General features: G+C 44.5%; 1 protein-coding gene across 4 annotated transcripts in view; it reads left to right on the top strand.

Moving 5' to 3' along the window:
* The window catches only part of ASB8 (ankyrin repeat and SOCS box containing 8), a 39,436-nt gene extending 25,360 nt beyond the window's left edge, over positions 1-14,076 (top strand). For 2 of the 4 annotated variants that reach the window (XM_056534252.1, XM_056534250.1), the window contains exons 2-4: positions 10,441-10,555; positions 12,254-12,358; positions 13,128-14,076. In XM_056534252.1, the coding sequence (XP_056390227.1) occupies positions 10,451-10,555; positions 12,254-12,358; positions 13,128-13,760 (843 nt within the window). In that variant the 5' untranslated portion in view covers positions 10,441-10,450 and the 3' untranslated portion in view covers positions 13,761-14,076. Of the gene's footprint in view, positions 1-9,207; positions 9,318-9,864; positions 10,008-10,440; positions 10,556-12,253; positions 12,359-13,127 lie in introns of those variants that run through there. The other 2 variants (XM_056534251.1, XM_056534249.1) reach the window with 2 other exon arrangements.
* The last annotated feature ends 1,199 nt before the right edge of the window (positions 14,077-15,275 follow it).

Here is a 15,275-nt window from a genome sequence, read left to right as displayed (position 1 = left end):
GCCCGGACAGCCAAAGGCTGTCCGGGCATGCTGGGAGTTGTAGTTTTGCAACAGCTGGAGGCACCCTCGTTGGGAAGCACTGCCATATGGGCTCCATACAACTCCTAGCATAAGGCCTTTTGGCTGTCCGGGCATGCTGGGAGTTGTAGTTTTGCAACAGCTGAAGGCACCCTGGTTGGAAAACACTGGGTTAACTTCTTATATCAAGGTCAATTTTGGCCTCAAGGACTAAGCAGTGTTTTTTGTTTTTTTTTCTCTTTTTCCGCTTTGATGAGCATATTCAGTTATTAGGTGTTATCCAGCAATAAAAAAAGAATACAGGCAATTTCTTCTAAAACAGTGCCATCCCTATCCTTAGGTTGTGTGTGGTATTACAGCTCAGCTCCATGCACTTTAACCCCTTAAAGGAGATATCCAGTGCTGAAAAACTTATCCCCTTTCCTAAGGATAGGGGATAAGTTTAAGATCGCAGGGGGTCCGACCGCTGCCCCCCCCCCCCCCGCAATCTCCTGTACGGTGCCCCGGCTCGCTGGCCAGATAGCGGGTGTCAAGCACCGCACGAAGCGGCAGCCCACAGAAAGGGGGCGTGTTGACCACGAAGCGGCAGCCGACACGCGCCCTCTATACATCTCTATGGCAGAGCCGGAGATTGCAGAAGGCAGCGCTCCGGCTCTGCCATAGAGATGTATTGAGGGGGCGTGTCAGCCGCCGTTTCGTGCGGTGGTCAACACGCCCCCTTTCTGCGGGCTGACGGGGCCTCGTTTAGGAGATTGCGGGGGGCCTCCAGCAGTCGGACCCCCCGCGATCTGAAACTTGATATCTCCTTTAAGGACACAGCCCATTTTGGCCTTGAGGACTGGGCCAATTTTCTTTTTTGCATTTTTGTTTTTCCTCCGCTCCTTTTAAGAGCCTTAACTCTTTTATTTTTGGTGTTTGTTTTATTTTTTTTTATTTTGTATTTTTTTATGCTTACACCATTTACCATGTGGGATCATAAACATTATATTTTAATAGTTCGGAGCTCAAAGTTACTTGGTGCTCCAGGGCGTACATTTACGCCCTGGTGCATTAAGTCCTGGATGTCCCTGTGACCTTAACAGGTTAACATAAATAAGCTGCAATACCACACACAACCTGATGACAGGAGGGGCTCTGTTTTTGGAAGAAATTACCTTTTTTTTTTCTAATACTGGATAACCCCTTTGAGGGTATGTTCACACAGTGGATTTTTTTTGCGAAATTTCCGGCAGACATTCCGCAAACAGCGGACGCCAACAGAACATGCCATCACTTAGTTATTTTCCTGTTTTTTTTTTTCTTCCTGAAAAAAAAACTTTCCTGATATTGTGCACTCCCCCCAAGATGTATTTTTTGTTATTTTTTTTTTTTTTGAAAAATAATGGCTTTAAGTCTCTGTGTTATTTTATTCCTCTGGTGTTATTTCCTCTGCGTTTTTATCATAACAAGTCATGTGATTATTTCATCATGTGACTCAAGATTTTCTATTGAATAAATGGGGGGGGGATGCAATAAAAAACAAACGCTAAAGCCACGTGGCGTTTATTTTATGCCTTTTTTTTTTTTTTTTTTGCTCCCATGGACTTCTATGGGAGAGAAAAACTTAAAGGGGATCTCCGGTGGAAACAAGTAGAAAATAAATCTTTTCAAATCAACTGGTGCCTGAAAGTTAAACAGATTTGTAAATTACTTCTATTAAAAAAATCTTGATCCCTCCAGTACTTATTAGCTGCTGTATAAAACAGAGACATTTGTGAATTCCTTTTCTGTCTGACCACAGTGCTCTCTGCTGACACCTCTGTTCATGTCAGGAACTGTCCAGAGTAGAATAATATCCCCATAGAAAACCTCTCCTGCTCTGGACAGTTCCTGACACAGACAGAGGTGTCAGCAGAGAGCACTGTGGTCAGAAAACTGCCACTGAGCCTAAAATTACAGAAAAAATGCCGAATGGGTTTGACGTGTTCTGAATCCCTATTGACTTTGAGCTTGTCTCTGGCCGCAGCGTGCCGTGCTGCATTTAGGGCGTATTTGCAAAACCGTAAAGGGGTAAACATTTTATTGCCTATCCAAATGATAGGATCATGGGGTGATGTCACACCACGCCTCCTCCATTCATGTGTATGCTATGGGGCATGGAGGCTAGTACATAGCGTGGTGGCTGGCATGGAGCGGAGTTCGTCCCCTGCACCAATTGACAAGGGTGCTGCAACAGAGATCGCGGGGGTCCCCAGCGGCCGGACCCCCACGATCTAACATCTTATTCCCTATGCTTTGGATAGGAGATAAGATGTTTACAGCGGAGTACCCCTTTAACCCCTTAAGGACTCAGCCCATTTTAGCCTTAAGGACTCAGACAATTAAATTTTTACGTTTTCATTTTTTCCTCCTCGCCTTCTAAAAATCATAACTCTTTTATATATTCATCCACAGACTAGTATGAGGGCTTGTTTTTTGCGCGACCAGTTGTCCTTTGTAATGACATCACTCATTATATCATAAAATGTATGGCGCAACCAAAAAACACTATTTTTGTGGTGAAATTAAAAAGAAAAACGGAATTTTGCTAATTTTGAAAGGTTTCGTTTTCACGCCGTACAATTTACGGTAAAAATGACGTGTGTTCTTTATTCTGAGGGTCAATACGATTACAATGATACCCATTATTACATACTTTTATATTATTGTTGTGCTTAAAAAAAATCACAAACTTTTTAACCAAATTAGTACATTTATAATCCCTTTATTTTGATGACCTCTAACTTTTTTATTTTTCCGTATAAGCGGCGGTATGGGGGCTCATTTTTTGCGCCATGATCTGTACTTTTTTTTTTGATACCACATTTGCATATAAAAAACTTTTAATACATTTTTTATAATTTTTTTTAACTAAAATGTATTAAAAAAAAGTAGCAATTTTGGACTTTTTTTTTTTCACGCCGTTCACCGTATGGGATCATTAACATTTTATTTTAATAGTTCAGACATTTACGCACGCGGTGACAACAAATATGTCTATAAAATTTATTTTTTTACGCTTTTTGGGGGTAAAATAGGAAAAAACGGACGTTTTACTTTTTTATTGGGGGAGGGGATTTTTCACCTTTTTTTTTTTACTTTTACATTTTTAAAAATTTTTTTTTACACTTGAATAGTCTCCATAGGGGACTATTCATAGCAATACCATGATTGCTAATACTGATCTGTTCTATGTATAGGACATAGAACAGATCAGTGTTATCAGTTATCTTCTGCTCTGGTCTGCTCGAACTGTCCAGAGTAGGAGAAAATCCCCATAGCAAACATATGCTGCTCTGGTCAGTTCTTAAAATGGACAGAGATGTCAGCAGAGAGCACTGTGCTCGTGATGTCAGCAGAGAGCTCTGTGTTCCAAAAGAAAGGAATTTCCTCTGTAGTATTCAGCAGCTAAAAGTACTGGAAGGATTAAGATTTTTTAATAGAAGTAATTTACAAATCTGTTTAACTTTCTGGCACCAGTTGATTTAAAAAAATTTGCGGAATATTAGCCAATCTGCCACTATGGTGGATTTCCTGTGGACCCATTGAAGTCAATGGGAAGGAAAATCTGCAGCAAAATATGCATGTGTGAACCTACCTTTAAAAAAAAAAAAAAAAAAAATACTGCTTTTTATTCAATACTGACAAATTGTGTTACAGGAGATGATCCCTACTTGTTTAGGGGATTATGCATAGGCCGTACATATTAACTCATTAAGATGATTAGAGATTTAACACTGGAACCTTTGTACAGTTTAGTAGATAGAATTGTGTTGTATTTATAAATGTGCAGTGCTTCTTCCCACCACCAGGTGTCACTGTTGACTATAGAGACAATACTGCTGACGATAGGCCACTATGCTGTATTTCAGTGGTTTCTAAACTGTGGGCCTCCAGCTGTTGCGAAAGTACAACTCCCAGCATGCTGGGAGTTGTAGTCTTGCAACAGCTGGAGGTCGACAGTTTGGAGACCACTACGGTAGGTACCTTGTCATTTGGAGAATGTTTTTTATTGGTTCTGTTTAGGTGGCTAGAGCAGATAATAAAAGTTGTCACCCATCGCATCTGTTATTCACTGATTTGTTTTTACATTACAATCAATGGAAAACTAGATGGAAAAACAAATTATCAATTAGGGGTGTGAATCGGCAAGAATTTGGCGATACGATACGTATCGCAATACACGTATGACGATACGATATATATCGCGATGTATCCCGATTCTGTTTACGGGACGATATATCGCGATATATCCAGATTCTGTCTCTTTTACACTTTTGTTAAAACATTTTTTTAATTTTTTTATACACTTTATTAGACTCTTAGGAGGAATCATTAGATTCCTCAGACAGATGAATAGAGTTCTATTGAACTCCATTGATCTGTGATCCATTGATAGAGCCTAGTCAAGCCAGGATCTATCAATGACAGAGCCACGGGACAGCAGGGAACAGAGGTAAGCCCTCCGGCTACCTCCACAGTGGATCGACCCCCCCCCCCCCCTGCGATCACACTGCGGGGGGGCGATCCACCCCACCAGTGAGCATTCACAGATCCTTTTAGACGCCGCTGTCAGCTTTGACAGCAGCGATCTAAAGGGTTAATAGCCAGCCGCAGCGATCGCCACATGCTGGCTATTAGCGGCGGCCACCTCCATACATACTGCTGAGCGCGGCGCATGCTGGATATTAGCTGCGGTGATGCAACAGCGGCCCCCGGCTACTGAAATCAGCCGGGGGCTGTAGAGTACGGAACATGCACGGGTCGGGAGCATGTACACCCAGAGCGACGCCGCGTCAGGTCCTGCCCTGCTTGCTGGAGCCGGAAAAATTCACCTTCCCGGCGCCCGGAACTGCATGTCCTGGGCGTCCGGAGATACAAATTCCACATCCCTAAAAGGATCGATTCAAAAATATTTTTAAGCGATTCAGTATCGCCAAATGAAAAATCGTGACAATCGAGTGAATCGATTTTTTTTTTCTTACACCCCTATTATCAATGTCATTTGTTGTGTTTATTAGTGTTGAGTGGCATAGGCCATATTCGAATTCGCGAATATTCGCGAATATATGGACGAATATTCGTCATATTCGCGAATATTCGCATATTCGTAATGTTCTCGTTTTATTTTCGCATATACGAATATTCACATATGCGAATATTCACGTGCGCGAAAATTTGCATATACAAAATTAACACAAACGAAAATTCGCATATGCGAATATTCTCATATGCACATTTCCGCATATGCGAACATTCGCGCACCAGTCTCACACAGTAGTATTAGAGCCTTCTTACACCACATAAGCTGGAAGCAGAGAGGGATGATCACTGTGATGTGTACTGTGAAAAAAAAACAAGAAAAAAAAAAACGAATATTCGTAATTACGAATATATAGCGCTATATTCGCGAATATTCGTGAATTCGCGAATATGCGATATTCGCGAATAAAATTCGAATTGCGAATATTCGCGAGCAACACTAGTGTTTATGGACCTTGTTTACACTGGAAGAACTGGCTGGTGTGTTGTGTAATGCCTCATATCTCCTATGGTGGCGCAGTAGGGGGAATTGAGCACTTGCTCCCTTATTTCCCTACACATTACACCCTATTGTTGGGTGTAACAGCAGGACATACTGCAGTGTTTCCCAACCAGGGTGCCTTCAGCTGTTGCAAAACTACAACTTCCAGCATGCCCGGACAGCCAACGGCTGTCCGGGCATGCTGGGAGTTGTAGTTTTGCAACAGCTGGAGGCACTCTGGTTGGGAAACACTGACATACTGTGACCAGCAAAAGCCCATAGACCAGTGTTTCGCAACCAGCTGTTAAAAAACTACAGATCCCAGCATGCCCGGACAGCCAAAGGCTTAGGATAAGAGATCTGACCTATCCTAACCTACATTCTTTGGTTAACCCCTTTTTTAAGATGCAATTGCTGCGCTGCCGGAAGTGAGGAGACTGTAAAGGTGCTGCAGTGGTCAGTGCTGTGATCTCTTCATTCTCACAATCTGTCAGACCCCACCTCAATCCTTAAAGGAGATGTCTGGTGCGGACTTTTCCTATTCCGTCCTGCCCGGGCTGCAAAAAAAAAGAGAAACAAACTTTCACTTACCTTCCTATGTTCCCCCGGAGCTCCGCAACAGCTGATCGGTCAGCTGGGCTGTCTAGTTCCTACTTCCCTTAGCCCGGTACGTCACACGGCGCTTCAGCCTATCACCGGCCGAGGCGGAACATTGCTGCGGCCGGTGATAGGCTGAAGCACCATGTGACGTACCGGGCTAAGGGAAGTAGGAAGTAGACAGCCCAGCTGACCGATCAGCTGTTGCGGAGCTCCGGGGGAACATAGGCAGGTAAGTGAAAGTTTGTTTTCTCTTTTTTTGCAGCCGGGCAGGATGGAATAGAAAAAGTCCATACATCATCATCATATAATAACTCCTTTATTTATATAGCACCAATATATTCAGCGGTGCCTTACAGAGCTTATTACTTTGGTCATTGTCCCCAATGGGGTTCTCAATCTGAATACCCCTTTAAAGGGGATATCCAGGATTAGAAAACAGAGCTGATTTCTTTAGAGTACCTGCCATGATCTTGTTAAATGTTATAATCCTCCCAGTTCCCTGCCCCCATCATGATAAACCACCCCCTGCCTTTATTTTTATTATTTTTTAGTTTTCTACCTTGATATCGCTCTGTATTTTCTGCTCAGTCGCAGTCAGATTCACAGACTGGGAAGGGGCGTTCCCCAGCAGGCGTGACATCATCTGAAGCTATACAGGGGAGAACTTCCTCCCTCACTCTGCTACACACAGCCCAGAGCAGTTCAATGTGTGCACAGACACACCCGTAGCATTTCCTGATTTTGGACTTCTGCCAGGCCAGCAGGAGTCCAAAGTCTGTGCAAGAGATGGGGGGGGGGGGGAAATGTGCTCTGGACAAGTAGGGAGACACCTAGTGGCAGCTTTTTAAAACACAAATAAAACAGAAAACTTCATAAAAAAAAAAAAAAAGTACATTAGAAAGATTTTTTATTTACCATAAGGAGTGCAATAGCAAAACTTAGTTTTAATGAGAGTGACCATTTAAAAAACAGCACCACTCCTGTCCTTGGGATGTTTGTGGTATTGAAGTTCAGTTCTATTGAAATGGATAGAGCCAAGTTAAAATTAAATAAGCAAAATAACACACACAACCTGAGGACAGGATTGGCGCTATTTTTGGAACATTCAAGCAACATATTTTCCAAACAGAATTCCGGTACAGCAGCCTTCCATTGTTTTAAATAGGATTCTGCTGCAACATTAACTCTACAGATTTCCCGCAGCAGACGGTCCGCCGTGGAAATCCACGATCCCAGCCGCGTGAACATACCCTTAAAGTGTACCTGTCGTTAACAAAAACTTTTGATATAATGTAGATAATAGTAGAAATGAAGAGAGAGTCCAGCGTGGCAATTCTAGCAATACTCGATACTTTATTCAGCAATCAGCCAACATGGAAGGCAGGTGACGCGTTTCGGCCACAGTGCGTAGCCTTAATCATACGATTAAAGGGGTACTCCGGTGAAAACCTTTTTTCTTTTAAATCAACTGGTGGCAGAAAGTTAAACATATTTGTAAATTACTTCTATTAAAAAAATCTTAATCCTTCCTGTACTTATTAGCTGCTGAATACTACAGACGAAATTCTTTTCTTTTTGGAATGCTCTCTGCTGACATCACGAGCACAGTTCTCTCTGCTGACGTTATTATAATAATAATGCTTTATTTATTGTGGTCCTTAGTGGGATTTGAACCCAAGTCCCCAGCACTGCAAGGCAGTAGCGCTAACCACTGAGCCACCATGCTGCCCTTAGCATACATCTGCTATGCATCTGCTATGCATGGCTGCTAAAATGGACAGAGATGTCAGCAGAGAGCACTGTGCTCGTGATGTCATCAGTGTTCCAAAAAGAAAGGAATTTATTCTGTAGCATTCAGCAGCTAATAAGTACTGGAAGGATTAAGATTTTTTAATAGAAGTAATTTACAAATATGTTTAACTTTCTGCCACCAGTTGATTTAAAAGAAAAAAGGTTTTCACCAGAGTACCCCTTTAAGGCAACGCACTGTGGCCGAAACGCGTCACCTGTCTTCCATGTTGGCTGATTGCTGAATAAAGTATAGAGCATTGCTTGAATTTCCACGCTGGACTCTCTCTTAATTTCTACTACTATTGTTGGACTGGGGTCCGGTCCTGTCCGCGTGGTGGCGAGGGCACTAGGGTGAGCTGTGTCAACTCTTCTCTGCTTAATGTAGATAATACTATATACATTTATTTTTGTATACCTTGATTACAATTTTTTTATATTTTTGATGCCTGCAGGGGGCGACGTTGATCCTGCTGCCCTTGATTAGACCAGTTCATACTACAGACACTAAGGCCATGTTCACACGACGGAATTTCCATGCAGAATTCCGCTTTAATATAACATACATTCATTTCAATGGGATTCCACATTCCGCAAAAATATCAGCAATCTTATGTCTTGCTGCGGATTCCCATTGAAATCAATAAGGCTTGAATTTCGGCCAAAGTCTGTGTTACCCCCCCCCCCCCCCCTAAATCTATAGGAACGGTAACAAGGTAACAAATCATTATATACATTATATATAAGCCCAGTACATTATATATACAGTATTTATTTAGTCTTTTTTTTTTTTTATCGTTGGCTTGAAATGTCGGCGCTGCCGGAATAGATTCCCCGGCACTTTGCAGAGTAGCGTCTGGTACGTGTCAGGTTAGATCGCGCGCGCTTTTACGTTGGCCTTATGTGTCACACGTACTGAATTTTCAAAGGGATGCTAAATGCGGCTAAAAGTTTAGGAACGCGCGGTAAATGGCATTTTTTTTTCCCTGTCACGTCGCTGACAGATTCCAGCTGCCGTACGCTAACGCGTGGCTCCCAGCCCTGTCATGTCGTGTACTGTGGGACTAGTAATCTACAGCTGGTCCCCCCGGCAACAAACTGGTTAAAATCTCCCCTAATATTCGCCGTGTGCGAGGAATTGGCAGAGCGCTCTTTTTTTTGCCTACGAGGAAGCCCGACTCCGTCCGCCCCCCCCCCCCCCCCACCCCACCCCCCTCCGCTCCTGCTGAATATTTCATCCCATCTGAGGAAGAAATAATGGAAGGAGACGCTCTCTGCTCTTCATCCATTAAAAGCAGCCCTAGGAGGCATCGCCTTGGTCCGTCTCATGTGCCCGCTGAGTGCCAGAGGCAGGGAGCCTCCCCCGAGGGTGAGTGCAGGCAGGAAAGAGCACCTCAGCGATCCCCCCTCCCGGGAGCCAGGAAAAGCGTGCGGAGAGGGGAGACCAGGCCAAGACCTGGAACCTTTCTGCATCATCTACTCTGCATTCCTGGAGTCGGATTAAAAAAAAATATTTTAGCCATTTTTTTCAGCTTTTTTTTTAGAAAAGCTGGGTGGTAACCAGCTAGTTTCTCTCATCCCTTCCCTTAGGCACATGCACGCTCAGCTCGGCTAAGCATGCTTGTATTGTGAATGGGGAGAAGAGGTGTAAGCTGCTGCCAGATACTCCTAAAGGGTTACCCAACCGTGTGCCTACAGCTGTTGCCAAACTACAATTCCCAGCATGCCCGGACAGCCGTTGGCTGTCCGGACATGCTGGGAGTTGTAGTTTTGCAACAGCTGGAGGCACACTGGTTGCGAAAAACAGTATTAAATGGCTGAATTTTCGAAGGGAAGCTGAAAGCTTTTCATGCTGTTCATTAAAGCAGCACTAGGGGGCATCACCTTGGTCCATCTCATGTGCCCATTGACTGCCAAGAGGGCATAGAGCCTCCCCTGAGGAGGTTTAGGGTTCAAGAAGCGGAAATGGAGGTCACCCAGCTTTCCTAGCATCAGATGAAGAAGAGATGGCGGACCGTATTTACTACCGACTTTACAGTTCGGGGTTTAAGAAAGTTGTGTAAGTCGTAATGAAGTTGACATTGGTTGTCACCCGGCCTTTCTGAGATCGGATAAGATAGATGGCGGTGAGTCCAAGACTTGCCATTCAGTGACTTTAGAAAGCTGTGTAAGCTGGCATAGCAAACATATATAGGGGAGATTGATTTATCATAACTTGTGCAGAGGAAAAGTTGCCCAGTTTCCCATAGCAACCAATCAGATCACTACTTTCATTTTCCAAAGGCTTTTTTAAAAATGAAAGAAGCGATCTGATTGGTTGCTATGGGCAACTGGCCAACTTTTCCTCTGCACTGGTTTTAATAAATCACCCCAACTGTCATCCAACTTTCCTGAGAATGGATAGAACAGAGTTTTTCAATAGTTAAAACCAGTTCCCTAATAGTTTCACAGTGAATTAACCCTTTGCAAAACGCGTTTTGTTTTTCTCGTAGGTTGACGACCATGCTCCAAATGTACAGGAAGAGCTCCCTCTCGGAGAGGCTGATTCGCACCATCTCCTCCATCCGCTCTCTGCCTGGAGACACTGTAGAGTCGCTGATCCGCAAGGTGAGTGAGAGACGAAGGAACTGCGTGTGATCTGGGATAAAAAATGGTTAAAAATGACATTGAAATCTTTTTTAGCCTGGCCATACACTTTGGATAGTTGTCAGCTTAACCCTTGTTCAACAAACAGATATCTCCTCCACCCCTCCCATCTAGACACATGCATGCTCGGCTCGACAAAGCATACCTTAATGCTTTTAAATGGAGAAAAGAGGGGTAAGCTGCTGCCGGACACCCCCGTGGTGACTTTTCTCCCGGAAAACCAAAGAATCAGATATTTTGAAAGGCAGTATGCCCGGCCCATCTCTCCTCTGACATCTGTCATCAGAGTTGAGAGGCTGCCCTTACACATTAGATTGCTTGCTGCTCCTCGGACATTTAGGACCCATTCACACCCTGACCCAGTCCACCTTAAAAATTCAGCTAGGGAATTCTGTACGAAGCAGTGGGTGCAGCGAAATTCTGTATGCAGCAACCGCCGTAGCAGGATTCTGTATGCAGCAGCGACCATAGCAGAATCCTGTATGTAGCAGCGGCCGTAGCAGAATCCTGTATGTATCAGCAGCTGTAGCAGAATTTTGTATGCAGCAGCAGTCTTAGCAGGATTCCGTATGCAGCAGCGACCATAGCAGAATCCTATATGCAGCAGCGGCCGTAGCAGAATCCTGTATGCAGCAGCGGCCGTAGAAGAATCCTGTATGTAGCAGCGGCCATAGCAGAATCCTGTATGTATCAGCAGCTGTAGCAGAATTTTGTATGCAGCAGCGACCATAGCAGAATCCTGTATGCAGCAGCGACCATAGCAGAATCCTGTATGCAGCAGTGGCCGTAGCAGAATCCTGTATGCAGCAGCTGTCGTAGCAGAATCCTGTATGCAGCAGTGTCCGTAGCAGGATTCTATATGCAGCAGCGGCCTTAGCAAAATCCTGTATGTAGCGGCGGCTGTAGCAGAATCCTGTGTGTAGCGACGGCCGTAGCAGAATTCTGGATGCAGCACAAGCGGTATCAGGATTCTGTATGCAGCAGCAACCGTAGCAGAATCCTGTATGTAGCGGCGGCCGTAGCAGAATCCTGTATGTAGCGGCGGCCGTAGCAGAATCCTGTATGTAGCGGCGGCCGTAGCAGAATCCTGTATGTAGCGGTGGCCGTAGCAGAATTCTGTATGCAGCACAAGCCATAGCAGGATTCTGTATGCAGCAGCGGCCATAGCAGGATGCTGTATGTAGCGGCGGCCGTAGCAGAATCTTGTATGTAGCGGCGGCCGTAGCAGAATTCTGGATGCAGCACAAGCGGTATCAGGATTCTGTATGCAGCAGCAACCGTAGCAGAATCCTGTATGTAGCGGCGGCCGTAGCAGAATCCTGTATGTAGCGGCGGCCGTAGCAGAATCCTGTATGTAGCGGCGGCCGTAGCAGAATCCTGTATGTAGCGGTGGCCGTAGCAGAATTCTGTATGCAGCACAAGCCATAGCAGGATTCTGTATGCAGCAGCGGCCATAGCAGGATGCTGTATGTAGCGGCGGCCGTAGCAGAATCTTGTATGTAGCGGCGGCCGTAGCAGAATTCTGTATGCTGCACTGGACGTAGCAGAATTTCCAAGCTGATTTTAAGCTGAATTCCACTTATACATTCTGTCATGTGAATAGGCCCAGAATTATGAATCCACTTAAACTTTGAACTTTTCTATTCACTCTGTCCACAGGGGGCTGATGTCAATAGTCCGCATGACACCCTGATGCCTCTACACAGCGCCTGCATGGTGTGCGACGCAGACTGCGTGGAGCTACTCTTGGAGAATGGAGCTAATGTCAGTAGGTTATACCTTCTAAGGCTATGTTCACACACCATAAAGAAAATGTTTGTAGAGCAAAAAAAAAAAAAAAAACACAAAAGAAACACAGCGTGTGAACATGGTCTTAAAGAGGGATTCTAATATTATGTAGATAAAGCTTAAAACTGTATGTTATCATCTGTCCTCAAGCTTCAATAATTGTCTGATCACTGGAACCCCAAGTAATCATAAGAATGGGGGCCCAAATGTCCCTGTGTAAGTGGAGCAGTGGTCAAGTATGTGCACCCCCATTCCATTCAGACTCTAAGGGACTTCTAAGTGCTGTGTTTGGCTATCATTGGCCGTCACATAGAGTTTCTATAGACTAGTGCATATACTCTACAGTCTCTCTATTGGGACCCCCGTTTTCCTAATTGCAGGGGCGCCCAGCCGTCAGACACCCATCACTTTCTCTGTGGATAGGTTGTAGGTTGCCATCATGGGAAAATCCCATTAAATATTATATGATGAAACGTTCTGCAACTTTGTGTTTTTAACTATTCAGCGTTTTTTGTTAGAATTAAAGACCTAAAATATTTTACAGCTGTAGGTTTGCTACAGTTGTATTCAGTCTAGACAACCTTCTGTGAGCCTAACAGACCCCAGACTGACTTATTTTACCTGCACTGATACATTGTAGCAAACTCAGCAGTAAAGTTTGTGATACTGAAGCAAATCCTCAGCTGTGATGAGGTCAAATAATATTCTTATATCCATTAGATGACAGTGTTTCTCTGGGCTGCAGGTGAATGCGCTCGATGGCTACCAGCGCACAGCTTTGCACTATGCGGCAGAAAAAGACGAGACCTGTGTGGAGATCCTCCTGGAATATGGTGCCGACCCCAATGCTCTTGATGGTAACCAGGATACCCCTCTACACTGGGCTGCTTTCAAAAATATGGACGTCTGTGTACAGTCATTACTGGAGGGGGGTGCAAGGGTCAATGCCAGGGACTACAACCAGGACACTCCACTAAGCTGGGCAGTTATGAAAGGCAACCTAGAGAGCGTGCGTCTGCTCCTGGAATATGGGGCACAGCCCGACACTGCCAACCTCAAGGGTCAGTACCCAGCTGGGCGACTTGCGGTTCTGATGGGTAGAGGCCTTGGTGGGGAGAGGGAGGAGGAATGCCTCGAACTGCTGCACAAAGCTTGTGGTACCCTCAGGTTGAGAAGGGAAGGTGGGGTCCCCCCCGAGGTCGCACGTGATGCCCAGCTTTGTGAACGCCTTGTAAAACTCTGCTCGGTCCCAGGCACCTTAAAGGCTTTGGCGAGGCGGGTGGTGAGGGGCAGCCTCGGTGGATGCCAGTTGTCTCAGGTGGTGACTGAGTTGCCTGTTCCTAAATCCATACAGGACTATGTTCTGCTGCTACACTGAATACATTGGACCATACAAGATGGGAGAAGACCACTAACCAGGCATTCGGTCTCCTGAGGGGGACAGGTTGTTCTAGTGAAGGCCTCCTTGCCTTCCCAGTATATCAGATGGACTTGACTCTTGTTAATTCATGGGGTCATTGCTAGTTTTTATTTGAGAACCTAAATCCTGGGGGGATATCCTGGCATCATCAAATATTCTTGACCACATCCCATGGGTCTGTGAGGAGACCCAGCAACCACAGTGGGATAAAGGCATGACGAGGAAGTATATCAGTGCGGATGACCTCATTTAAAGGGGTACTCCACTGGAAAAATTTTTTTTAATATCAACTGGTGCCAGAAAATTTACAGATCTGTAAATTACTTCTATTAAAAAATCCTTCTGGTACATCCGCTGCTGTATGCTCCACAGGAAGTTCTTATCTTTTTGGATTTCTTTTCTGCCTGACCACAATGCTCTCTGCTGACACCTCTGTCCATTTCAGGAATTGTCCAGAGCAGGAGCAAATCCCCATAGCAAACCTTACTGCTCTGGACAGTTCCTGAGATGGACAGAGGTGTCAGCAGAGAGCACTGTGTTCAAATAGAAAATAAATCCAAAAAGATAAGAACTTCCTGTGGAGCATACAGCAGCTGATAAGTACTGGAAGGATTAAGATTTTTAAATAGAAGTAATTTACAAATCTGTTTAACTTTCTGGCACCAGATGAATTAAGAAAAAAAAATGTTTTCCAGTATTCCAGCCCCTAAAACATATCCCCCATCCATAGTATAAGGGATAAGGGTCATGGAGGGGACCTCCCTTAATTTTCATAACATACCCGAGCACTGTAAAGACAAAGCATGGAGTGCGAGCTGACCCCAGGGGATACGTTTTTAAGGGTTGGAATTCCCTTTTAAACCAGGGTGCCATTCTCCATAGTGTTTCCCATTCTACATTGTGTCTTGGAAAGGTTGATTGGTAGGGATTGCTGCAATCTAATGTTTATTGTTCCAAGAGACGATTAAAGTTGTTTCATGTCTGCAAAAAAAATGCATCCATCCTTATGCATAGGGTTGTCAGGCAGCTTGTCCATATAAACCAAGTCTCATGGTTACCGATCTGTCAGTTCAGAGGATACAGTACCAAGACTTAGCCTTTCTCCATGCCTTAGGACAGTGGTCTCCAAACTGTGGACCTCCAGCTGCTGCAAAGCTACAACGCCCAGCATGGTAAATACACATGGGATGAATTTGTTTTACACATTTTAGCAGTCTGCATGTTGGACCACTGCATCTTTCAGTTGCGTTGGCACAGGCCCCCTTTCTAGTGGTTGGACCCTCACTGATCAGATACGATACTCATCCCCTATCCTACGCATAGGGTACAAGTGGGTTTCATGGGCACCATCAAAATTGCCCTAAAGCTACATTTCCACAACTTATTTTGTGACCTGAAAAAAAATGAAACAAAAATCCCACTGCCCTGTCATTTTGCATCTGAAAGATAGTTTTTGTGTTTTTTTGTAATTTT

This window comes from Hyla sarda, chromosome 8, assembly GCF_029499605.1.
Source record: "Hyla sarda isolate aHylSar1 chromosome 8, aHylSar1.hap1, whole genome shotgun sequence".
NCBI classification, from domain to species: domain Eukaryota; kingdom Metazoa; phylum Chordata; class Amphibia; order Anura; family Hylidae; genus Hyla; species Hyla sarda.
Note: the sequence above shows the minus strand (reverse complement) of the source record. Positions and strands in the feature narration are given on the sequence as shown.